Consider the following 27,076-nt stretch of genomic DNA (forward strand, 5'->3'; position numbering starts at 1 on the left):
ATGATAGGGGCGGCTATGACCAGGGGGTCTGGTTGCCCAATAGAGAGCAGTTCTGCCAGGAATTCTGTAATCATGCATACAAAAGGGGACAGAGATTTGGGAGGAGTACTGTATCTAAAAGCAATAAATAGGACTGAGATGAAATCCTGGGCACAGCTGTGACTACATGTTATATAGTCGTGTTAATCTCCTCTCACTTCTTGTAACCTAGAAGTGTACAAAGATATTATATAGTGACCATGTGACTAGTGGGCCTGTGTAACTTCAAATGCCAGGGCTGAATTTTAGTCCCAGTCCGGCCCTGGCTATCACTCAAGCTAAATAGGTTGGTACTGGACTGGAGGCAGAGGCTTGTTACAGCAAGTTCTCTGTTATGTCCAGAGCACTTCACGTCTCGTACATATTAAACACTTATTACTCAGGAACGCAGCAACAGATAAAAGATATAAAGGTGTCGGTGGATTTCCACTTGAAAGACCTGCATGCCCATATATGCAGTTGGGGGCAAGTTGATCTTACTGATAAATTCCTTTTAAAGGGAATCTGTCACACTTCTTTTGAGATATCATATAATGATATCATTCAATTGTGTGTCACATAAGGATTCTCTTAGTACTTTTGCTTCCCCCTGACCCCGCACCTTTCATGCATAAATACTTTTTTTATATCGGTTCAGATGTATGTAAACTGCCGCTGTCCGGTCCTATGGGCGGGGCTTATTCACCTGCTCCCCCCTCCCTGTTTTGCGCTACACAAGAAGAAATGCATAGAGCAAGACAGGGAGGGGGGAGCAGGTGAATAAGCCCCGCCCAGCGGACCGGACAGCGGCAGTTTACATACATCTGAACCGATATAAAAAAGGTATTTATGCATGAAAGGTGCAGGGTCAGGGGGAAGCAAAAGTACTAAGAGAATCCTTATGTGACACACAATTGAATGATATCATTATATGATATCTCAAAAAAAGGGGTGACAGATTCCCTTTAAGCCATTTTCAAAGTCTTTTTTTTTTGTTCATGTGAATTTTGGAACTGAATGCTAAAATCTACACTACAAAACCATTTGGTACATATCCTTCCTAAAAATTAATATGTATCTAGCTGTGGCCAGCTCTTCCCGGCAGGACAATGGCCAGATGATTTTGTTTCATAATTGTGTGGCCACTGCAGTTGGGCGGATGTTCAGCCTTGATGTTTGGCCTGACCTGTACTGCTAGGTGAATAAGCACCTCTACTGTACACTGCGTTATGATCATTACTACACCGCTGCCATGTTAACGGGAAGAGGCTTCTGCTTGACGGTTCATGTGTAATGTGTTGTGTCAGCCTCGTGGTAGGTCAGTGTGCGCTATTTTGCTTAATTACTAATAAAATCTCTGAGTTTGACAGCTGATCTGGCCCAACCACTGTGACCGTTTACTCTGCTTACTGCTAAACCAAGGCTCTGTGTGATCCCGCACTCTTATCGCCCTCTGTAACAGTCAAGTGTGGTATTAAGCATGATTGGTGAAGACTGTCTCGTTCCTGACATGACACCTCTCTGACAGCGAGCACAAGTGACTGCGATGCTTTGTGATTAGTAAACAGATGGGTTCCCCGACTTAAATCCTGAGCATGGCTGCTCTGAGCGCGCGATAAATCCTCTAGCGGGCTGCATTTATAGGAACGGCCCCAAACATGTTACCCGGGGCTGCTACATTGAGCTGTCAAGAGCTCGCTCAGGGGAAATGGATATAGTGAATCCTTCCCTGAGTAAAGTGTGATGGAGATCTGCTTTTGAAGCCTAATTAGTATTTAGCTGGAAGTAGAAGTCATAAGGAAAACACAGACCGGCTGCAGAGTGTTGGGTCAAATTGAAAAATTACAAAATCAGGAAAAAAAAATTACTCTAGAAAGTAGTCTCATGTTAAGATTGAGAATTGTAGAAAAGAATAGAAATTCTGGGTTAACATGATGATGCAAAAAAAGTAATAAAAATGGATGATTTCACAGGGTTCATGCACACGACTGTATTTTCAGTCCGTGAAAACAGCGGACAGCACTCGGACCAATGTTATTCAATGGGGCAGTGCAGATGAGCGATTTATTTATTTCCTTTTTTTTTTTTCCCGCCGACCGAATCTGCATGTAATAAAAAGGGCAGCATGCACTAGCTGCTTCGTATATCGGCTGAGACGCTCCCATTCAAGGAAATTATTGTAATGGTCTTGTAAATGATTAATAGCTCCTGCTGTTAAAAAAAAAAAAAATAATACTGTACCTGGATGTCAAGTGAGAAAAAAAATCGTCAGTTTTATGGATGAAACTAATTTTTCAAACTCTCGTGTGAACAAATACTCAAAATGTTAGCGCCGATTGTCATTTGGTAAGAGGTTTACAGTTTTTTAAAGATAGTTTCTAGTTTGCAAAAGATCTTTCCATGATAGAACATTCCCAAATAGATCATCGACCGCAAACAGGTGACCAGGCTGAACGCTTGTCAATTCTTTCAGTGTATTTATGTTTTTTGGTGAATAATAGTAAATTTATGAAATGTGTAGTGCAGACAGATCAGACATGTGATAAGCAGCGAGTAGCTGTGCTTTCTATGCAGCGTTTTTACTGCTAAGGAAAAATAAACGTGGAATGTAAAGGAGGCCATACCCTGCACAGTGGTGGTCTTGGCAACCCACCGTACGGGGAACTGCAACACCGCTTTAGGCACATGGTTCAATTTTCAGACGCTCAATAAACTCTCAGCCGTGGATTACTTGAATTGGGCAATGCCAGATTCACCCCATGGAAATGAGCTGTGCTGTTTCTTGAACAAAAATCAAAACTTTTTTTTTAAAGATTCATCAACTCCTTTGCTTCGTAAGCTCTTATTCCAAATTCTTATAATTTTTTTATTCTGTTTTTAAACAAAGACAAATGTTCAAACAAACAAAAAAAAATAATAACCCAAAAGCCGGGCCCACTAATACCATCTACAGTGTGGTCTCTTACCTGGATTGTAATGTTTTGATTGCACCAAAATGTTTGACATTGCAGCGTACCGTCCTGGTTATTTACATTTTGGCTTTTGCGCCTGCCCAATTGTGATACCTGAGGTCTTTGTCTCCTAAAATGTGCAGTCAATTATCTCCCCACAGTGTTACACCAGGATGGTTTAAAATTGATTAATTAATGCAAATCAGAAATTGCGTTTCCCATGTTCATGCTGTTGCAGGGAGAGATGTCAAGATGTCTGAATCGCTACCTAATAATTTATTCATAATACAGGGGGCTGCCCTTGGCGCGTGGATTTTCCTGCTGTGATTTAAAGCTCCCCAATTATGTACCCTGTTGGTTATTTCTTTCTAGATGGTACAGCTGCATGCTGGGGAAGAAGTGCAGTTTGGCTCCATTGAAGGAAGAGCTGCGAATACAAGGGGTAGGTTTATGCTTATACCTATTATTCCATCATTGCAATTTTTGCTACTGAATTAGAAGTTGATGGGAGCCGGTATAGATTTTATTGCACTGAAGCTGTCATAGTATAAAGAGTTATATCTAAAATAGAAGTTGAATGGAATTAAGCAAATAATGTATGAATTTCAGAATTCTTCAAATCCATCTAATAGTCAAGCAGTTAAAGCTCAATAATTGGGAATCCCCCGGAGCTCATGGCATCTGTGCATAACCTAATAGACAGCGGTTATCAGGAGTATGATCATCCTCTATATGGCATCCAAAGTTCTAAAGTGAATAATAATAATAATAATCTTTATTTATATAGCGCCAACATATTCCGCAGCGCTTTACAGGTTCAAAACACAAGTCATAAGTAACAACGTTAATAATACAATAATTAAAGCAAAATAAGCCGACCCTGCTCGTGAGAGCTTACAATCTACAATGAGGTGGGGGAGATACAAAGTACAGGTGTGTATTTACAATGATGGTCCAGCCATCTTGAGGGAGTGAGGGATGGATGGAGATAGTGAATGGGCTACACACGCACACTTACACATAGAATGACTTTGATTAGTGAACGTGATAGGCCGCTCTTAACAAATGTGTTTTGAGGGAGCGCCTGAAACTATGCAAATTGTGGATAGTCCTAATTTCTTGAAAATGCCATATCTAGAAAAAGACATGGACCTCACATTAATCTATTGTGGCCAAGCAAAAATGTACTAAACTGACCAAGAGGTTCTTAATTTACTATTCTGATCTGATTGTATGAAGCCCATTTACACGTCACGTCTCTGACCTAAAAGGTGCGGCACCATAAGCCAACTATTGTCAAGGCCACAGCACACCAGGAGGAGGAGCGACCTGGTGCCTCACAGCACCCATGCTGCAAGGCAAAGCCTCCATGGCTCCAGGCCACACCGCCCCACAGTTACAGCGCCGCAGCAACAATGGCCTCCACACACCACTAACACCGAGTGAAAGAAACTAAAAACTCACCTTCCCCTTGTATATGGTGTAGATTTTATTGTACCTCACCTATTGAAAAGTAAAAGGAACTATATTAGGTGTGTTATTACATAATAAATGGCATCCAAAGTTCTAAAGTAAGAAGTCTACATGTTACTTTCATGGCGGAGCAGCGTGCAGAGAGCTTCCTAGGACTCTCAGAAGCATTATCAGGTCTCGCATGATGCGATATGTTTTTACTACAAGGCATTAATCCCTATCTTTGATGGCCAGGCAAGACAGTGTCCATTTACACAGATGGACTGGCAGCACGGTACAACTGTTGATTGGTAAACTTGCTGATCAGTGGTTGTTTGAATGCCTGTTTATACAGACAGACCAAAGTAAATGGTGCACACTGAGTGATGTATACTAGATCGCTCAGTGCTCAGAGGCTGCCATAGTTCTCAGCAGTGCAAGTCCTGTGTACACTAGTTGATGCACCGCCAAGAGCTATGATTGTTTTGTTAAATAAAAGATCATTTCACCTGATGAACAATCGTTTAGCTCTTTCATCGGATGATCGTCAGCCTGCTTACACGGCAATATAATCGTTTACCGAGCGTTTTTATCAACAATTGTTGATGATTATCTTGCAGAGTAAATGCCTCTTATATGTCTTCCCCATAACTAAACCCCATTCCTTTATCATTTTCCCTTTGCTATCAAAGCCCCACAGGAGTTGAGCTAGACAAATAAGATAATTTAATTTATTTTTTTAGAGCCTTGTGGGAATGACTAGGGAAGAGTTTTTGGTCCGATCCTATGGATCTGGGCAGGATTTCACCCCCTAAGCTATTAATATGTGCATGTAGCTCTTTCAAAGACAAGTCCAGCCAATCTGTGTTTGAATTGACATTCTTAAGAACTTTTTTGAAGATCTGAAGCTTCTGTCATTCCAGCTCTTTTTCCTTTCCAGTGCCACTTCCTGCTTGACTGACTGGTCCTCCTTTGCCTGCACAGAGGTTGTCAGTCAAGCAGGAGGCGGCGGCGATGGGAGGGGAATAGAGCTGGAGTGACAGAGGCTTAAAACCTACAAATAGCTCTTCAGCCTCATTCTCAATAACAGCAGGAAAGACTGGTCATGTAAAGGTATTTCTGGACTTGTCTTTGAGAGATCTACATACCTTTTCTACAGTCCTGCTGACAGATTATTTTTAAAGTTTTTTTCTAGAAAGAGATTTGCTGTAATGTGTGCACAAATCAATAATATAACTGTTCCCTGGTATGAGCCAGGGTTTTCTGAAGGTGAGAGAATGATTGAGGCTTAGAGGTTTAATATGCACTGGGGTTTGCATTGAAATCTCACACATAATAGAGAAATTCTTTATTACTGGTAGATTATTCCTATCAGCTTTCCCATCATGTATGTTATAGTAAATGTTTCTACTCCCCATGAAAAAGCTGTGCTTTAGCAATTTTTTTTTTGAGAATTTTCAGCATTATTGCTAAATATCTCTTGGGATATATGGATTAACTAGCTTGGCCCATGCAAAATTTTCACACATTGGTCGTCGGGGGCGCAGGCAATTTCAGCAAAAGCAAGCTGATCAAATGTAAATGTATTTCATGAGCTGATGAACACAGACAGGTATTTATATGTGTAGATTGGTAATACAATAAATTGTTTTGTTAAGTAGAGGCCAATAAATGTTATCCGGTTGAGGTGCCACCTGCAGGTCCTTGTGTCTTGCTGCAGGTTTATGAAAAAGAATGTTTAAACTGTATTTAGTGATAAAATTGTGAATGTGTGGTTGGTTTGGCTGTTTTCTTGCTGAAGGGAGCAAGTTTACCTTTCAATTGGTGTATCATGTGTGCGTGTGGGGCGAAGTAATCAGCGAAAAAGCAGTGCATGTTTACAAATGTGTTGGTAGTGTGCTTTGGGGTACTGTGGTGCCACCTGCAGGTCATTTTTCCTTACTGCAGGTTTATGAAAAAGAATGTTTAAACTGTATTTTGTGACCAAATTGTGGATGTGTGGTTTGTTTGGCTATTTTCTTGCTGAAGGGGGCAAGTTTACCTTTCAAATGGTGTATCATTTGTGTGTGTGGGTGCAGTATGAACGGGGATACACAGGAATCACCGAAAAACAGTGTTTAGAAATAATAGAATAGATAAACAAATGGGAATGATATTTGTCTTGTCGATAGTGTGTATCTCTACAGTCTCATATAGTGCTCTAGGCTGCATTCACACATCTGTGTGACACATCCGTTTGCTGGTCGTGGTTTTTTTTTTTCCCCCAGACAGCACACTGAGACATGGAGTTTAATGGATCCATTCACACATCAGTTTTAAAAACAGATCTGTGATTCCGGCCCAAGAGACTCGGAGCATGCAATTTTTCTCATTTGTTTTTTGCAAATCAGACTCTGCCATTAAAGTCTTTGCGGATCCATTAAAACCAGACGTGGAAAAAGTCAGATTTTGAACTTATGACTTCCATCCAAGTTTCATCCGGTTTTAACCGATTCATTGCGAAGAGTCAATGAATAAATGAACAGCAGATTGCAGAATTCGAGAAATGCTAAAACATTGCTGTTTCATGAGGTATTTACTAAAACAAACTTGTTAGGAAAGATGACGCTCCTATTTAGTGGGAACCTTGGGGACAACGAATGTGTGATGTCTCTGCCAATCTAATCCACAAAGCCAGAGGAGGGCACCAGGTGCTATTTATTACTTCTTACAACCGTCGCCTGTTAAATTTGATGGATGGACCAGAGGGACAATTCTTCCTTACCTGGTTTTTACGGCCTGGTTAATTATGTCATTAAATATTGGTTTAGGGATAGGGACAGACACTGCATTTTCCCTGACATGTTTTATATGCTCCAAATATACATTGAAATTGTCATGGGGATTTTGGGGAACATTCTTGATAAATAAAAAGATTAGTTAACCAGAAGGTTGTCTTTGTCCCTTTATTGCATGTTAGGTTCCTAAAGTGGCACACACTGAATTTTACCAGGGTCGTACAATGCGGTGGGCACTGGCATGGAGTTTTTATGACGATGTGGTCATCCCCGTAAGTATAAAACCTTCTATACATTTCTGACGCTAACAGTTTTTTGTGACCCCAGGTAAACTTCATTTTCTGGCTTACACAATATATGTTTCAAACCTGATATTAGCAGTGGTATGTCAGTTCTTCAATGTTCACCATAAAGCTATCATTTTGGGAAATGTTGCGGATCTAAGAGCACGTTTCTGATACATCTGACATGTTGAGGTTAAATTTTTTGCAAATACAATTGTTAGTGTTTGCCCCCCCTTCCTGATTTCCTTTTCTTTTGCATGTTTGTCACACTTAAATGTTTCAGATCACCAAACAAATTTAAATATTAGACAAAGATAACACAAGTAAACACAAAATGCAGTTTATAAATGAAGGTCTTTATTATTAAGGGAAAAAGAAATCCAAACCTACAGGGCCCTGTGTGAAAAACATAAAACATAAATGAACTGTGGTTTATCAAATCCTTGAAATGCGGAGTTCAAATTCGCTAGCCACATGCAGGCCTGATTACTGCCACACCTGTTCTCAATCAAGAAATCGCTTAAATAGGACCTGTCTGACAAAGTGAAGTAGACCAAGCGATCCTCAAAAGCTAGACATCATGCCGCCATCCAAAGAAATTCTGGAACAAATGAGAAGCAAAGTAATTGATATCTATCAGTCTGGAAAAGGTTATAAAGCCATTTCTCCAGCTTTGGGACCTTTGCGAACCACAGTGAGAGCCACTAGCCACAAATGGCGAAAACATAGAACAGTAGTGAACCTTCCCAGGAGTGGTCGCGGACCTAGATTAACCCAAGAGCGCTGCAACTACTCGTCCAAGAGTTCACAAAAGACCCCATAACAGCATCCAAAGGACTGCAGGCCTCACTAGCTTCAGTTAAAGTCAGTGTTGATAACTCCACCATATGAAATAGACTGGGCAAAAGTGGCCTGCATGGCAGAGTTCTAAGACGAAAATCACTGCTGAACAATAAGAACATAAAGGCTCATCTTCGTTTTGCCAGAACACATCTTGATGATCCCCAAGACTTTTGGGAGAATACTGCGTGGACTGCTGAGACACAATTTGAACGTTTTGGAAGGTGTATGTTCCATTACAACTGGCACAGAAATAACACCGCATTTCAGAAAAGGAACATCATACCAACTATAAAATATGGTGGTCGCAGTGAGACGATCTGGGGCTGTTTTGGTGCTTCAGGACCTGGAAGACGTGCTGTGGTAAATGGAACCATGAATTCTGCTGTCTACCAAAAAATCCTGAAGGAGAATGTCCAGCCATCTGTTCGTGACCTCAAGCTGAAGCGCACTTGGGTTATGCAGCAGAACAATGATTCAAAACATACTAGCAAGTCCACCTGTGAACGGCTTAAGAAATAAACAAATTAAGTCTTTGGAGTGGCCTAGTCAAAGTCCTATTCCAATTGAAATGTTGTGGCATGATAAAAGGCGGTTCATGCTCGGAAATCCTCCAATGTGGCTGAATTACTACACTTCTGCAGAGATGAGTAGACCAAAATTCCTTAGGGGAGCATAGTAAAAGACTCATTGGCAGTTATTGCAGTTGATGCTGCTAAGGGTGGCCCAACCAGTTATTAGGTTTAGGGGCAATCACGTTTTCACACAGGGCCCTGTAGGTTAGGATTTCTTTTTCCCTTAATAATAAAGTCCTTCATTTTCTGGTGGGCCCCCAACCTTGGGAATGGTTTGGTATACTTGATACACTATGTACAGACAGAGGAGCAGTAGCAGACCACTTATCGCCACTGCCCAGGCCCCGCTGTATCAACACCTACACAGGGTCCTCCTTCTACATTAATCACCTTTCAGTTTGACGCAATGCTAGAAAAGAGGATGGCACTCACCATTACCAAAAATAGAAGTCTTTATTTCATGGATAAAAATGCATGTGCTCGGGAGCAATGCAGAGAGCGCGGACAACAGCCGTTTCATTGGCCGTGTCATTGCATTTTGTAAATTTCCTCAGGATTGAGCACCTGTTTCTTGGGGTATGTGGCGTTCTTATTGTGTGTGAGGGGTCCATGTGACCACGGTGGTGCAGCGGTGCCGAATCTGTATTTCTTCTTTTATGGACGTCATATTTCAATTTATTGGTGTTGCTTATTATTCAGAATTAATATCTGATATCAATGGGCTATCCAGCATGCAACTACCTCACCGATACGCTGTTCCCAAGTCCCATGGTGACTGAAAGTACACAAGAAAGTGGTTGTTCTACTGCAACTCAGTTCCCATTGAAGTAATTGGGAGCAGAGCTGCGGTGCCCAGGAACGGTCACTATGGTGTTGTGGTGTCCCAACCACATACACTGTTTGCTGTTTATTTCCAGCCACCACAGAAGATGCAGACAGCTATTCATCTGCAAAAACAGGGAGACTATAACAAGCAATTTGAAAACTGCTAAATTTTATGGTAAAGCTATATAGTACAGAAAAAAAAAAACCTAACATGAAAAAGTGAGCAAATACCCTGCAGTAAATACATAAATTAATAGCAATAGTGCATGAAAATAACATAGGGTACTTGGTTTACATAATTTTGATTGTAAAAGTCATTCCACCATGTCACGGTGACCCTATTCGGGATGGTCCTAACCTCTAGTATTAACACTGTACCATGTGTCAAATTATGTAAATATGAATAAGGGCCGAGTAGGACCAAAACCCCGACTAATGGACACCCAGCAGTGGGGAGCTATATAAACGTATTGTCCAGCTTAAAGAAAAGGGAGGCCGCACCATTATTCGGTGCAAAATCCTGAAGAAATTAACTGGTATATAAGTTGGGATATATGCAATGTGTAGGCGCATGTTCACACTGGCCACTAAACAGACAAAACCCAAGATAAAAACAAAGTACAGCAATATTTCCTTTTAAAAAGTATGGAGAATGTAGCGGCCAGTAATTTGGGAACAAGGACCCAGTATTGTTTGCTAGTAGTTTTTTTTTTACACTGCTGTAGTTTGGAGGCCACAGTCAATATTGCACCTCAGTATCCCATCTCCTATATCAATTATGAAGCGTTGTCTCCCAGATTGCGCTGTGTCTGTTATTCCTCCTGAAACCGTGTAACAACTTGGACATGACCATTCCCCTTTTTCTACAGTGCGTCTTCCTATACTCTGACAGTGTCAAGTCAGTGCTGACGGAAAACACTTGTCAATTTAGCAGCCATTTGTCAGTATATTCGTCAATTTCCTGACTCAATAAAGGTTGTGTCCATGAGCGTCAGATGGCGATGCGGCCAATATTTCGCTTCATAATCAAGTGACCATTGGCTCACCGTAGGTGGGGGGGTTTAGCTGCATCGCCATCTGCAGTGTGTGGATGCCCCTAAAGGTATGTGCACACATGTTTTTTTTATAGGCAACGTTTTGTAGAGGGTCCGCTTCGAAAGCTGCCTTAAAAATGCGCAAACTAAACTCTCAAAGGAAGGAAGATTTGTATATCTGTGTAAAAATGACTCGCTGTTCACATGTTCAGGCTTTCAAGCGTCTTTTAACAGGTTCAGGACTCCAGAGATGCCATGTGGTTAAAAGAAGTTATCTGGCCACTCAACATCAGTTCTATACCCTATACCAGGGTTCCCCAACTCCAGTCCTCAAGGCCCACCGACAGGTCATGTTTTCAGGATTTCCTTAGTATTTTCTAGGTGATAATTGCTTCACTTGTGCAATACACAGGAAATCCTGAAAACATGATCTGCTGGTGGGCCTTGAGGACTGGAGTTGGGGAACCCTGCCCTATACTAAATATGAATCTGGGCGTCTTGTATTTCCTATGCATGAATATAATTTGAGAAAATCTCTGCGCCTCATTTAAAGATAATTGAGTTATCAACTCTAATGCCAGACTCCACTGATCTTCTGAAATCGACCCTATATCTTTCCTCCCATTTTTGTCCAGCTGATTAAGGAAAGTTTTTTTTTTTTTTTTTTTACAAATATTTAGATGACGCCTGTAAATATAAGAAATGCGGCCCTTGGTATTTCCTTTTTCCAATACCAGATTAATAAAGGAATTATCTATCAGCAAAGGGGTCAATTTTATTTGTGCATTAAATGAGTGCCTAAGCTGCAAATACTGATAGAATTGTTTGTCAGCCCAAATTCCGCTTTCAATTAATCAAAGGATTTTCATACGCCATCGCATAATATTTGTTGTACCGTAAGTATTCCTTTATCCATCCAGTTCTTTGCGCGGTTTTGACATGCTAGATTTGTCTCTTGTGCATGCCGATAAAATTTAGTGTTGAAAAAAGTCCTATTCTATAGAATCAGGTTTTGGCACAAAAAAACGCAGCAAAACCTGATGCCTGCGTTTTTTCATCACTCATTCATTTCAATGGGTGAAAAACAATGAAAGAAGTGACACGCTCCATTGTTGAAAAAAACATGCAAAGTACAAAATCCTGACGACAATAAAAAATAATGTGTGTGGTCTCTGAAATCTCATAGATTTTGCTGGTACTGTAAAAAGCAGCTGAAAATTTCTATAAAAGGAGGTACAAGAACACCTAGTGTGAACTCAGCCTAAAAGGGAATAAATGTAGTTCCTATAGAGTTGACAGGCTGTTTGTAAGGTGGGGTTCCAGAAAAGTGTTCGGTCCCTAATCCTGAGATCCTGGCAATGCCCTTTCCGATCTGGTACAGAGCTGGCTGCGTTTGTTTTGCCCCTTTCCTTTAAGTGATTATCAGTATGTAAAGCCCTCAAGTAAAAGTGAAGAATGTTCTTATACCGGTCAGCGTTTTGGAAAGCTGGGTGACCTCCCTTCTGGGCGTTATCAGCTGATTATAAATGACTGAATCAAGTCTTGTTCCAGTAATGATGTGATCTGTGTTGTAAATCGCATCGATCCCATCGCCTGCATCTGACATTGCACTGCTGGCGCCTATAGATATCTGCTTCATTGTTGCGGTCAGTATTGCATCGCGGCGTACGTTCCCTGGTGTGACCGGCCTAACCTTTCCTCCCGTGGGGATATGTCGGCTGCGTTCCACACTTAGGGGTTTCGCCAATCCTTGCACATCGCCTCTGGGTGAACATGCTCTCTGCCCCGCGTCTGATAACCACCTATTGTACCGCCGTCTTGTGACAGACCGCCCTGCTAATGCCCATTTGTCTGGAGGATTAGACATGCACACTGATTTTTTCCAGGCTTAACAAATTAAAAAGGCATTAGCTGACAGCTTCTATCACACTATCGGCATAATCATGGGCTGGTGTGAAACAATGAAAGTACCACGCTGTCTTGGGCGACCTGTCAGACCTCCTTTTGTAGCCCAGGCTAGCGAGTAGGTTGGTTATCGATTTCAAGACTTTTTTTTCCCTTTCTTCGCGTGGGTTGGGGGTTAACTGCAGATGTCTAGCCTGGCAATTACAATTCAGAGGGTTGGCATTAAATTGGTATGATTGTAAGCAGCCTGTGAAAGGTCTGAAAGGATGACTAACTGTGACTTCAAGCCGAGCGTGGCTTGATAAAATTGATTGTTTGTGCAGCCCGTCTCGCCATTTAAAGCTGTCGTGCTACATTTTATTCCCCTTTTTTCCTTTTTGTTTAATGTGTAATCCTAAGCATGTCTATTCTGAACATGCTCCGCTTGTAGCTTTAAAGTGAAAACGCTTAAATCTTAAAATACCCTACATTTGCACCCCCAGCTCGTCAATGACAGACGCTGGCTGCCCTCTAAGATGCACCCCTGTGGCTCTCAGTGAGGGGAGTAAGGCATTACTGGAGATTTGCAGCATAATTTAGATGTTAAAAGGTGACCTTAAATCTGCACCTGCTAATGCTCCTTATTATCGTGGGGTAAGGAGCTCTTATAGATTTACACCAATGATTCCACATCTCTAGTACCAAAAACAAGCATATAGGAAAGCAGTGATTTTGTGTCTGACTTGCTTTCATGAATCAGTGTTATTCTTCTGTAATGTATCTTTACAATTATTTTTTACATATTGTTTACTATATCCAATAATTAGGATTAATAGAATAAGTAACATGCTTAACACCACCAACCCACATACTATCACTATCTGCTCTCATAGAGCTTAAAAATGGTTTTTGCTACCACGTTTGAGATCAGCATGATGTAGGGACAGAGACCCTAATTCCAGGGATGTATCTTTTACTGATCTGCTTGCTGCAGTTTTGATAAAAATCAGTGTTTTGTTTGCTGCAGATCTAGCAGAGCTGGGAATGCTGAGCTCTGTATAACCCCGCCCACAGCACTGATAGGCAGCTTTCTGTGTACACTGTGCATAGGCTGAAAGCTGCCAATCAGTGGAGTGTTTGGGCTTATATAGAGCTCATGAATATGGAGCACTCAATGGCAGCAGATTCACTAGTCATCTAGTGATGATAAAATGCTGATTTTGAAAAATTTCCAGCTCTTCTGATCTTGGCTCAGTGGGGTTGTCCAGTCTAATGCTATGTTCACACAATGAGTATTTGGTAACTTGTTGATGTTGACACAGCAAGGAATAAAGGCTGAATCACCCAAGCAATGCATGCATGGCAGGTGCACGGAACGCCGTCCTGATGAGACGCGGTTAAGCAATGATGCGAAGTTCATTCCAGCTCCTTAAAGGAGACTTCTCTGTTAGCAACTACATGCCTGTTATCTTAACGTCCCGGATGTCCCCTTTAAATAAGATTTCAATTTTATTCAGTCCAAAATAAAAATAGTAATAACTTCCTTTAAAAACACTCATAGGAGGAGAGATTTTAAACTGTTTTAGTTTTTTATATATATAGTGTGTGTGTGTGTGTGTGTGTGTGTGTATATTTACCTCTGTGATCCTATCCCAATATAGTAGTAGGTGTAATGATAATATTAGCAAATTCCTCCAATTAGAAATGCAGTATAGTTTTTCTGATTGGTTATGTCTCTTTCCTCATGTGCAGGCATTGCAGGACCTTAGGTATCCATGGTTACGACCACTGATATAGTGACAGTTAGCTAGTTGCTAATGATCGTAACCATGGATACCGAAGGCCCTGCACATACTGGCATTCTGGATGCCGATACAGTTGTAAGCAATAATGAAAGAGGCCGTGTCAGCCAACGCTGCCTCCTCCATCATTCCTCCTCGGCGTCTGACGTCTCCGCATATCGGTCGTGATGACGCCACTACAAGGCGCCATTAGAACTTCTGATATGGGCCCCTATGAATTCTATGTACGCCACTGCCCAAAAGAAATTGACATGTTGCAGATTTCAAACACACACCGCTGGCCAGTGTATGCAGTGTAAAAAAAAAAATAGTGGGCGTGAGACTTCTATAAATTGTGTGAAGTTTTGCTGGACCTGTAAGGGTATGTGCACACATTGCGGATTTTGCATCTCTTGGCAGAATCTGCAGGTCAAAACCCACGCGTTTTTTACACCGATTTTGTGCAGATTTAATGTGGATTGTCATGTGTTTTTTATCCTGCAGTTTTGTATAATGAAATGGGTGTAGAAACGCAGCGGAATCTGCACAAAGAATTGACATGATGCGGAAATTAAACCACTGCGGATTCCGTGTGGAATATTCCGCAGCATGTGCACAGCAATTTTATTTTTCCATTGGTTAACATTGTATGGTCGAACACTTGCTGATCTGCAAGAATTGCTTGCGTAAAATCTGCAACATCCGCAATGTGTGCACACATATCCTAAGGGCAAATTTTCAGCTGTGTTTCACAGTGCCAGATATGTCTGAGATTTCATAAATCTCATGCACACACCTTGGTTTTTTATCAGCAGTATTTTGTGCTTTGCATGGTTTTTTTGCACAATGAACATTTCAGTGGGTGAGAAACGCTGAAAGAAGTGTCACGCTCCATTGTGCAAAAAATCATACAAAGCACAAAATCCTGATGACCTAAAAAATAAGCTGTGTGCACAAGATTTCTGAAATCTCATAGACTTGGCTGGTACTGGAAAACACAGCTGAAAATTTGCATAAAAAAGCTGCAAAAACAGCTAATGTGAACTTAGCCAAAACCTGCTTTTTTTTTTCTCAGCAGCGTCTTTCCTGCCAAGAAATTAGGTTTTGCGGCAGAAAAAAAAAAACAACAAAACACTGAAAAAACGCCCAGTGTGAACACAGCCTAAGACCACACATTGAAATATGCTGCAACAAAAACTCCTCATGGAAACTTAACCTGTGACCTGAAGTCTGCAGTGATCTGTGTTTTGGTAGCCAGCATGTGGCCACGTGCATGCACACACAGGAATCGTGACCGTGTCCACGCTGCACACTGAAATGATTGGCGGTCTGGAGCTTCATGAATAATAGACAGTCAGGACACAGCTGAAGTACAGGAGTGAATCAGGCCTAAGCTGACCTAATGGTGTTTGTGCAGAGGATCGCTGCCCTGACAGCGCACGGATGAGTAAGTTTTTCCTTCACATTTGGAATTGCTGTGCTCTAGCCGTAGACGCTTCTCCACACATGGCAGGCTTACAAATGGAAAGTTCGTGTATAGATTCAGATCGTCCAGGAACTGGGAACTTTGATGCCTGTGTGTTTACTAGCGTAAACCTCCATAATTACGCATACTAATAGGAGAATTAAAATATACTTTTTTTTTTTTTTTTTAATTACCAGTATTTTAAATGGGCATCATCTGTAGCAGAACTGTCTGTCATTGCATTCTTCTAAATGGCTAATTTCTGTATGTTAATTAAAGGGAACCTGTCCCCATGAGGTTGCTGTTATGATTGAGTCACCGTAGGAGGCAAAAATAGAAATGCTAGCTAAGTCCAGAAAACCAGAGAAGTTGGCAGCTATCGGATTGCAGACCCCTGAACCTATCTACACAACTAGCAGTAGCCGTGGGGGGCTCCTACGATGCCCTAGGCCCCTCGATCACAGCCGGAGGACTACATAGCCTAAAGACAGAAAGGGAAATCTAAACTGCCCCAGAGCAGACCCCAAAGCAAAAGGCAGCCCCCCACATATAATGACGGTGAAGCAAGAAGAAAGAACAAAACACAGACAGAAAGATAGACTGAGCAAAGATGGGGCCCCAGCTAGCTTAGATCGGAAAGGACAGGAAGGCTGCTGTCTGCAATCCGTGAAAAACCCTATGAAAATAAGAGCCAACAAACTGACAGTAAAAAAGGCCCTGAAGACGCTAGGCTTCAAAAAAGGCTATGTCAGTACTCAGGAATATTCTGAAGACAGAGCAACAGGCAAAAGGAGATTCAGCTCACCCCAGCAGGGAATGGCAGAATCCAGAAAAGCAAGGAAAACAAAACACAATGCAAAAAGGCAAAGCAGAAATCTTAGCTTTAGATGAGCAGGAATCAGACTGGTTTCCTAGAAGTCCACAGAGAAATCACCCGCAGGCCAGAAGGGCGTCGGCAGCCTTATATCCAGTCACTAACTCCACTCAGCCAGTCATCATCATCAGCCCCAGGTGTTTGACAATCAGGCTCACTACCTTTCTTCACCAGAAGAGGGAGTTCCTCGGGCCTCAGTAGTGAAGGGGAAAATGAACTCACAACAGGTTGCAATCCGATCTGCAGGCCCCATGTTATAGAGCAGGGGAGCAGAGCTCATTGATGTATAGCTTTGCAAGGAAAGATTCTGTGTAATCTGTGTTTTCATCATTTAATTTTCTGTTATTCCTGGATTTTCAGTCCAGGGGGCGGTCGTATCTGTGACTGACAGCTATGTCTGTATGCATTCTTATACGAAAAACAGCTGTCAGTCACTGATGGGACCGCCCCCTGGACTAAAAATCCCAGAATAGCAAGTGAATTAAATGATGAAAACACAGATTATACTGAATCTTTTCTCCAAAGCTATATAGTCAATGAGCATTGCTCCCCTGCTCTAGAACATGCTGCCTGCAGGTTGGACTGTATTTTCATGGTGACTGGTCCTCTTTAAAGGTCTGCAACATAGCACGGTGGCTCAGTGGTTAGACTGCAGCCTTACAGCGCAGGGGTCCTGGGTTCAAATCCCACCAAGGACAATTGCAAGGAGTTTGTATGTTCTCCCCGTGTTTGCGTGGGTTTCCTCCTGGTTCTCTGGTTTCCTCCCACATTCCAAAGACCTACTGATAGGGAATCTAAATTGTGAGCTGCAATGGGGACAGCGATGACGATGTGTGCAAACTGGAAAGTGCTGCGGAATATGTTAGCGCTATATAAATAAAAAGGTTATAATAAAAGATTGCAATATTGGTACAAGGTTTAAGACATGAAGCTGATGTTATACAGTACAGGGTCAAATATCGTTGGCACATTTTCGACCACATTAACAGCTTGTTTGTGCTGGATACCACCATAACCACAACACAAGTCCACAACTAGCGCAGTATCGCCACAACATGTAAGTCCCATAATAGTTTGTTTTATATGGCTTTTATATTACATGGCACAGAGTACATTCTCTTTTACCTGTATTTTTTTTTTTTTTTTTTTAAATCTGCACAGTGTACAGAAAAAGCTACTGCAACCTCTTGTATAGTTTAAATAATGTAAGGCGAACCATAGCTTTATGGAGTTTGGTAACATAGTGTGAGATGGTGAATAAAGCAATACAGTTAATAAAATAATCGAATGTATTTCAAGGACTATTCCATTCAGTTCTCCTGTAATATTTGCTAGTCTTCTCCTTCCTCCTTCGGTGCGATGTTTTACAATAGCCTTGCATCTTTATTTCTTGTGGTTAGGAGATTAGCTGCAGCAGAAATCTTACTTTAGTCTAAAATCACACATGCAGGTTTTTTTGAGTGAAGTACTGGAATGGATACAAAAGAGAAGTATCTTTCATTTACACTTTTCCTTTGATTTGCATTTTAGTTATGTCTTAAAATACTGATAAAATAGTTTGTGTAAATCCAGCCTATCTACTTCCTATACAGTAGCTACGGAAAGTATTCAGACCCCTTTTACATTTTTCACTTTGTTTCATTGCAGCCATTTGGTAACTTCAAAAAAGTTAATTTTTTTCTCATTAATGTACACTCTGCACCCAATCTTTACTAAAAAAACAAAACAAATGTAGAAATTTTTGCAAATTTATTAAAAAAGAAAAACTGAAATATCACATGGTCATAAGTATTCAGACCCTTTGCTCAGTATTGAGTAGAAGCACCTTTTGAGCTAGTACAGCCATGAGTCTTGTTGGGAATGATGTAAAAGTTTTTCACACCTGGATTTGGGGATTCTCTGCCATTCTTCCTTGCAGATCCTCTCCAGTTCTGTCAGGTTGGATGGTGAAGGTTGGTGGACAGCCATTTTCAGGTCTCTCCAGAGATGCTCAATTGGATTTAGGTCAGGGTTCTGGCTGGGCCAGTCAAGAATTGGTCATAGAGTTGTTCTGAAGCCACTCCTTTGTTATTTTAGCTGTGTGCCTAGGGTCATTGTCTTGTTGGAAGGTGAACCTTCGGCCAAGTCTGAGGTCCAGAGCACTCTGGAAAAGGTTTTCATCCAGGATATCTCTGTACTTGGCCGCATTCATGTTTCCTTCAATTGCAATCAGTTGTCCTGTCCCTGCAGCTGTAAAACACCCCCATAGCATGATGCTGCCATCACCATAGCATGATGCTGCCACCACCATGTTTCACTGTTGGGATTGTATTGGGCAGGTTATGAGCAGTGCCTGTTTTCTCCACATATACCGCTTAGAATTATCACCAAAAAGTTCTATCTTCGCCTCATCAGACCAGAGAATCTTATTTCTCATATTCTAGGAGTCCTTCATTTGTTTTTTTTAGCAAACTCTAAGCGGGCTTTCATATGTCTGGCACTGAGGAGAGGCTTCCGTTGGGCCTCTCTGCCATAAAGACCCGACTGATGTAGGGCTGCAGTGATAGTTGACTTTGTGGAACTTTCTCCCATCTCCCTACTGCATCTATAGAGCTCAGCCACAGTAATCTTGGGGTTCTTCTTTACCTCTCTCTCCAAGGCTCTTCTCCCACGATTGCTCAGTTTGGCTGGACGGCCACGTTTAGGAAGACTTCCGGTGGCCCCAAACTTCTTCCATTTATGGATTATAGAGGCCACTGTGCTCTTAGGAACCTTGAGTACTGTAGAAATTCTTTTGTAACCTTGGCCAGATCGGTGCCTTGCCACAATTCTGTCTCTGAGCTTCTTGGCCAGTTCCTTTGACCTCATGATTCTCATTTGGTCTGACATGCACTGTGAGCTGTGAGGTCTTATATAGACAGGTGTGTGCCTTTACAAATCAAGTCCAATCAGTTTAACTCCAATGAAGGAGTAGAACCATCTCAAGGAGGATCACAAGGAAATGGACAGCATGTGAGTTAAATGAGTGTCTGAGCAAAGGATCAGAATACTTATGACCATGTGATATTTCAGTTTTTCTTTTTTAATAAATTTGCAAAAAAAAATCTACATTTCTGTTTTTTTCCTTCAAGATTGGGTGCAGAGTGTACATCAATGAGAAAAAAATGAACTTTTTTGAATTTTCCAAATGACCTGCAATGAAACAAAGAGTGAAAAACTTAAAGGGGTCTGAATACTTTCTGTACCTACTGTATAGTGCCTACCGGAAAAGCGAAAACATCAGCTTTTCCCTGCCAACAAAATCAATGTGGTTTATTCTTATTCTTGTCTTTATTGTTCCTTTACTGATTTTATTATTACAAGTTCTCAAGTCCCCAAGTGGAAATAATTTCAAGGCTTCCGGGCTTTCAAAATGTTATTGATAGGGGAGTGCTGGGGGTTTAAAAGAATCAGCAGATCCCTTAGGTCACGGTCACAAGTTCAGTATTTGGTCAGTATTTTACATCAGTATCTGTAAGCCAAAATCAGGAGTGGAACAATCAGAGGAAAAGTATAATAGAAACACGTCACCACTGCTGCATTTTTCACCCACAGCACGGCCTTTGGATAGATTCTCACAATTGATTTCTCTACAGTCATGGCCAAAAGTTTTGAGAATGACACAAATATTATATTTTCACATGATCTGCTGCCCTCTGGTTTTTGTGTGTTTGTCAGATGTTTTTATCACATACAGAAATATAATTGCAATCATATTATGAGTAACAAAAGGTTATGTTGACAGTTAGAATGAGTTAATGCAGCAAGTCAATATTTGCAGTGTTGACCCTTCTTCTTCAGGACCTCTGCAATTCTCCCTGGCATGCTCTCAATCAACTTCTGGATCAAATCCTGACTAATAGCAGTCCATTCTTGCAAAATCAATGCTTTTATTTTGTCTGAATTTGAAGGTTTTTGTTTGTCCACCCGTCTCTTGATGATTGACCACAAGTTCTCAATGGGATTAAGATCTGGGGAGCTTCCAGGCCATAGTCCCAAAATCTCTATGTTTTGTTCCCTGAGCCATTTAGTTATCACCTTTGCTTTATGGCAGGGTGCTCCATCATGTTGAAAAAGGCATTGTTGATCGCCAAACTGCTCTTGGACGGTTGGGAGAAGTTGCTCTCGGAGGACATTCTGGTACCATTCTTTATTCATGGCTGTGTTTTTAGGCAAGACTGAGAGAGAGCCCATTCCCTTGGCTGAGAAGAAACCCCACACATGAATGGTTTCAGGATGCTTGACAGTTGGCATGAGACAAGACTGGTGGTAGCGTTCACCTGGTCTTCTCCGAATAAGCCGTTTTCCAGATGTCCCAAACAATCGAAAAGGGGATTCATCAGAGAAAATGACTTTACCCCAGTCCTCAGCAGTCCACTCCCTGTACCTCTTGCAGAATATCAGTCTGTCCATGATGTTTTTTCTGGAGAGAAGTGGCTTCTTTGCTGCCCTCCTTGAGACCAGGCCTTGCTCCAAGAGTCTTCGCCTCACAGTGCGTGCAGATGCACTCACACCTGCCTGCTGCCATTCCTGAGCAAGCTCTGCACTGCTAGTAGCCCGATCCCGCAGCTGAAACACTTTTAAGAGACGGTCCTGGCGCTTGCTGGTCTTTCTTGGGCGCCCTGGAGCCTTTTTGGCAACAAGGGAACCTCTCTCCTTGAAGTTCTTGATGATGCGATAGATTGTTGACTGAGGTGCAATCTTTCTAGCTGCGATACTCTTCCCTGTTAGGCCATTTTTGTGCAGTGCAATGATGACTGCACGTGTTTCTTTAGAGATAACCATGGTTAACAGAAGAGAAACAATGATGCCAAGCACCAGCCTCCTTTTAAAGTGTCCAGTGGTGTCATTCTTACTTAATCATGACAGATTGATCTCCAGCCCTGTCCTCATCAACACCCACACCTGTGTTAATGGAGCAATCACTGAAACGATGTTAGCTGGTCCTTTTTAAGGCAGGGCTGCAATGATGTTGAAATGTGTTTTGGGGGATAAAGTTCATTTTCGAGCCAAACATTGATTTTGCAAGTAATTGCTGTTAAGCTGATCACTCTTTATAACATTCTGGAGTATATGCAAATTGCCATTAGAAAAAATGAAGCAGTAGACTTTGTAAAAATTAATATTTATGTAATTCTCAAAATTTTTGGCCATGACTGTACATCTCATGTCATTCAAGTGCAGTCCGATTTTTTTTTTTTCTTCAACGGACCAATATACTTGCACTGCCAATATTAATCTGACCCTCAAATCAAAATCGGACATGTTTCCGATTTTTACCCACAGACCACTTGGTCCAAGGAGAAAACTGGACGTGTGCACAGCCCCATAGAATACCATGCGCACGAATGCTATCTGTGAAAAACACCCATGGCATGTATGAGAAATTCAGTCATGTGCACGGCCCTTAGAGGTCTGGTAGGTTTTGGATACATTTTTTTTGTCAAAGTCACTCACTTGCAAGTAACATGTCTGCGAAGGAAAGCAACAACCTAAACACGAAGCATAAACTTTGCTCAACAATCTCGGTATTCCTAGAATTTGTTTTGCAGTTAAAGAGGATTTAAAAAAATAAAAAAGATCTATTTTTGAGCTAAATTACAGAAACTACAAGAACAGATCTTTCTATCACTAGACTGAAGCTGGCCGCTGTCGGGTGTCAGTAAGCCCCTCTTCTTCCTGTACTACATATGTAGTGTAGGCTCCTTTCACACCACCTTATTGGTGCCCATTTACCATCAGCACTGGGAAAGCTCCAGGGGCCTACATTAAATCCGTATATAGACATTCATTTTTATGAGGCCAGTGGTATAAATCAGGGTTTCTGTCCTTTTACAACATGTTATAGAGCAGCAGACTGCACTATTTCATACAGTGGCATGTTGTTGGAAAAAAATGACTGCACAGTGCACGTTTTTACATATGGATGCCACTGTATATGTGTGGGGCTTTTCCTGGTGTGTAAGTTTAAAGGAAACATGTCCGCTGATTCATGCTGCCCAAATCCCAGGCAGTGCCCCAGTGGCTTCTCCTCGCTTTGTCCCTTAGACTAACAGGTCTCTTCCCTATACACACTGTAGTGCAGTGGGGTTGGTGCAGTGTGACAGACAGGCAGTGACCCAGCAAAGTTCAAAGCAAAACGTATTTAATCCAAACTCACAGAAATAAGCTCACACGATATCCTCCGGATTGCAGCCGGAAAACAAGACAGTCCACATCCAAGAACTGCAGATGCATTTAGGCCTGTCTGGTTTGTATCTGAATTTTTTAAAGGATTTTTTCCTCTTTTTGAGGTTTTCATGTTAGAGTAGGACTGGCAAGTGTAAGGAACTTTGACGCAGTTTGCCAGCTTCCGTGTTAAGGCCTTAATATCAACCAATACCTTACATATATTGATATGTTTTTTGTGCACTTTTTATATTTCTTTCAGGGTGCAGTTGGGCCCAAATGGTTCTGCAAACTTGTGGCCTCTGTTCACACGGGATGCATTCTAGTTGGTACTGGGCAGCCCCCCTATATGGTGTTACTAAGAGGTTGTGAACCAGAAGCCCTGCATTCCCTGTGTGAACACTGCCATATGCGGATTATTTCTTCTGCACTGGTGTACCACACGGCCAATCCCTGATTGTAGGCTGGCTGTTTCATTTGGTATTATTGCACCTGTGCAGCTGCCATTTTACTTGGGTCCGCTTGCACCCTGTATTCGTGCAGATGCATTTAGGCCTGTCTGGTTTGTATCTCAATTTTTTGGAGGATTTTTTCCTCTTTTTGAGGTTTTTATGTTAGAGTAGGACTGGCAAGTGTAAGGAAATTTGACGCAGTTTGCCAGCTTCCGTATTAAGGCCTTAATATCACATCCAAGATGGGTTGCCATGGGCGACTGCTCCACTGTGCTACACTGAGGGGTGCCAGACCTTTTGGCTCCGTGTTACCTCACACAGGCTGAGCTCTACAGAGCCTCCTGCTCTACATGCTGGCAAACCAAAAACTGACACACCCAACCCTCTGATGCAGAGTTTTTACAAGGAACCTTTTGCCATTTTCCATGGGAGACCTGATCGGGAGGAAGCGGACCACCCCACTACCATCATGTAGTCCACTCTAAAAATAAAAGCCCATGGCAGGTTTTCTAGTAGCTTGCCCAAGATCAACACTCACTTTTATTTTGCATTGCATTCCCACGGCCTCAATACGCTTCTGTGAGCATGGCGGGGAGAGTCTGGTCTGACAAAGTGTTTTAAAAAAAAAAAATAAAAAAAAACCTTGTGCTTTTACGACAGTAGCGTTGGTCCCAACAAGAAAGTGAGCAAGAAAAGAATTACATGTCCTTTAATGACAGCTGGCAGGGCACGGTCGCCCCTATACACCTTGCATTATGGATAGATCCTACCAAAGAGGATAAAGCCATGAGGCAATAGAATCTGCTTGGTTGTATGTTTTATATAGAAATTATATATGACACTCTCCTAATATATGTACATACGTGTGTATATATACACATACAGGAAGGTAATCTGCATGTATGAAATGTATATAATGTGTGTGTGTATGTGTGTGTGTATATATATATATATATATATATATATACACAGCTATGAAATGTAATCTGCATATGTTATATGTAATCACACTTGCATATTATGTTCCTATTGGTGTCTTAATCCAGTGGGAATCTTGTTCGGCTGATGAAAGGGCCCCTTACAGTCTGCACAATGAGGTGGCGGAGCATGGCGCCATGTGCATTTTCTCTGTGAAAGCTCTGGGGATCAGTACCTGTGTAATATGCCCCAATGCCAGCTGTGCTACAATGTGCTATAGCAGCACAAAGTGCTGAGTGTGGGATCCAGAGCTGAGATTTCATTCATGCCACAACACCACAAAGTGAAATTCCACCACATATCAGCAAAACCATCTGAACATAAACCCCCTGTCGTCTGTATGTTTGCACTGTGAAGGAGAACCAGAAGTATGCTGCAGTTATGTTCTGCTGGTTGTGTTTCTTCCAGACTTTCCAATTCTTATTTTTGTTAGAATATATGCATTTTCAGTGCAGTAATCGCCATGTTTGAGATCTATTGTAATGGACCAGGATGTAACTGTTATCATTAGGTCTAATTAATTAAGCCTACAACCAACCAGCAGTAACCACCGATCCACCAAACCGCTGCACGACCATCTCTACCCTCACCTACTGTATCCTCACCCATCCTTTGTAGATTGTCAGCCCTCTCGGGCAGGGTCCTCTCTCCTCCTGTACGAGTCGGGACTTGTATTGTTAAAATTACTGTACTTGTTTTTTATTATGTATACCCTTCCTCACATGTAAAGCGCCATCGAATAAATGGCGCTATAATAATAAATACTAATTGTGTGGCCCTCTGCGAGCTCATCGATGCGTGATGATGAATGATGCACGTGGGCTGCTGTGGTTCTGCCTTACCACTGTGTTAGCAATCACTCACTGCATGGTAACTACGTCCATTCACATGTGGACACGGTGTCGTATCTAAGAGGTCACACATGGGTAACAATCAGGACTCAGCTGTGCACTGGGTCATATTTGCAGACATCACTGATTTATTTTTGTAGCTCTCTGTATTATGCATGAACAAGGATGGGCGGATGCAACAATTATTGTGGTTATGTGGATCCATCTAGTGGCAAATTTTGGGAACAGATATTATGTAGTGCTTTTTGTTAAGTGCGGTGTAAAAATTTACTTATTTCACCTTTAAAAAAAAAAAAAATTGAGATTGATAGAAAGTTAAGGAGAACTATTAGGGTTCATTCACGCAGGGTATAGAATTTCTGTCCAGATTTCCCTGGCTGGAAAATCTGCCCAGTATTACAGTCCTAAAGTTCCTCCACATGTTGTTGTATTTAAAAAAAAAAAAAAAAAAAAAACAACTAATGAATTGACCAGAAGTTAAACTGCAACACTTTATTTTATACTGCAGATTATTAATTTTATGAAGAAATTTAAAACAGTGCTGTAGTGCATCATGTCTCGCTAGCATAAGAATAGTAGTATGACAGTAATAGCAAGAAATAAATACTCTTCCGGCAAACTCCTTTCTGTTCCATGGATCTTCCGTAGTGGGTGACGTCACACCGTGTAGGGCCGCTTCATTCTCAAGGCTGAATGCAGCGCTACCGGCCGGAGACTGGGACTCACAGATCATTCACGTACAGCGACGTTCCATAACTCAGCAGTGACTGATAATCTACAGTCGGTCACGATTCATTTTTGGATTCGTGACAGCTCTGGATCTGCTTTAATTTAAACATTGATTTTTGCTTTTCTGCCAGCAAGGGTTAATGTCAGTTTTCCTTGCCTGGAAGCTGCTGTGTTGCTGGTCAGCTGATGTGGGTGGTGACCACTCCCACCACCCTTTAAACAGCCACATGACGCATCAGCTGACTGTTGGTAATAGTTTTTCTTTGGAGACCAGCCGATGAGTGTGGAGCTCTGTGGTGTCAGCGTGTATCAGCTGCTTGAGGTCCTGGTTCTGAATCATCTGCTGTTTGGAGCTTGCAGCATAAGCTTGAAAGCTAAGTTTCTTTATTCCTTGTCTTTGTCTGTCTTGTGCTTGTCACTACCCCCAGCGTAAGCCAAACTCAATCGTCTTAAGGGCCTTTTACACATAGCGATATCGCTAAAACGTCACCGATTTTGTGACGCAGCAGCGATATCACTAGCAATATCGCTACATGTGACACTCCCCTCCGACCGGCTCCCCCCACTGGTTATCGATGATTGCACGAGAACATCCTGGGCCGCTTTCTCGTCGTCGGCTTCCTGCTGGCGCCGACGAGCAAGCCATGGACGCGGATGGAATAAGTCATCATCGCCGCATCTGACAGGTAAGTATCGACCGCTGCTGCATCGCTAGTGAGATCTGCCTGTTTGGCAGCTCACTAGCGACCATTTAGCGATGCACCAGCGATCCTGACCGGGTCGTATCGTTGTCAGGATTTCTGGTGCATCGCTAAATGTAACGGGGCCTTTAGGCCTTCACTGACTGAAGATGCAATCTGGTTATAGATTGGCAGTCTGAGGAAGTAGTGAGTTGGGAACAGTCTTGTAGAGACTGTTGCCTGGGAGCTACTGTCTCTGCCGTCCTTCTCAAACCTACCCCTTCTCCGGTGGAGGCAGATAAGGTGCTACCAGGGAATAGGGGCAGGATTCAACCCTCACCATAAGTTAACCCTGAGTCTCGGTGTCCTCTCAGGAGGAGGGATCAAGGGAGGATAGTGGTTCCCCCTGAATGTAGTAAGGGTTTGAGTTTGGTGACACG

The 27,076-nt window shown here is 42.0% G+C and overlaps 1 protein-coding gene and 1 long non-coding RNA gene across 8 annotated transcripts in view; one reads left to right on the top strand and one right to left on the bottom strand.

Moving 5' to 3' along the window:
- The window catches only part of METTL16 (methyltransferase 16, RNA N6-adenosine), a 117,906-nt gene that overhangs the window by 79,306 nt on the left and 11,524 nt on the right, over positions 1–27,076 (top strand). For all 7 annotated transcript variants that reach the window (XM_073565595.1, XM_073565596.1, XM_073565600.1 and 4 more), the window contains 2 exons: positions 3,342–3,411; positions 7,381–7,470. In XM_073565595.1, the coding sequence (XP_073421696.1) occupies positions 3,342–3,411; positions 7,381–7,470 (160 nt within the window). The remainder of the gene's footprint in view (positions 1–3,341; positions 3,412–7,380; positions 7,471–27,076) is intronic.
- Positions 1–27,076, bottom strand: part of LOC141080411 (uncharacterized) — a 165,816-nt gene that overhangs the window by 53,362 nt on the left and 85,378 nt on the right. The gene's annotated exons all lie outside the window — the stretch shown is intronic.

The sequence above is a fragment of the Dendrobates tinctorius genome, unplaced genomic scaffold (assembly GCF_039654945.1).
Source record: "Dendrobates tinctorius isolate UK_male_01 unplaced genomic scaffold, ASM3965494v1 ptg000016l, whole genome shotgun sequence".
Lineage (NCBI taxonomy): Eukaryota > Metazoa > Chordata > Amphibia > Anura > Dendrobatidae > Dendrobates > Dendrobates tinctorius.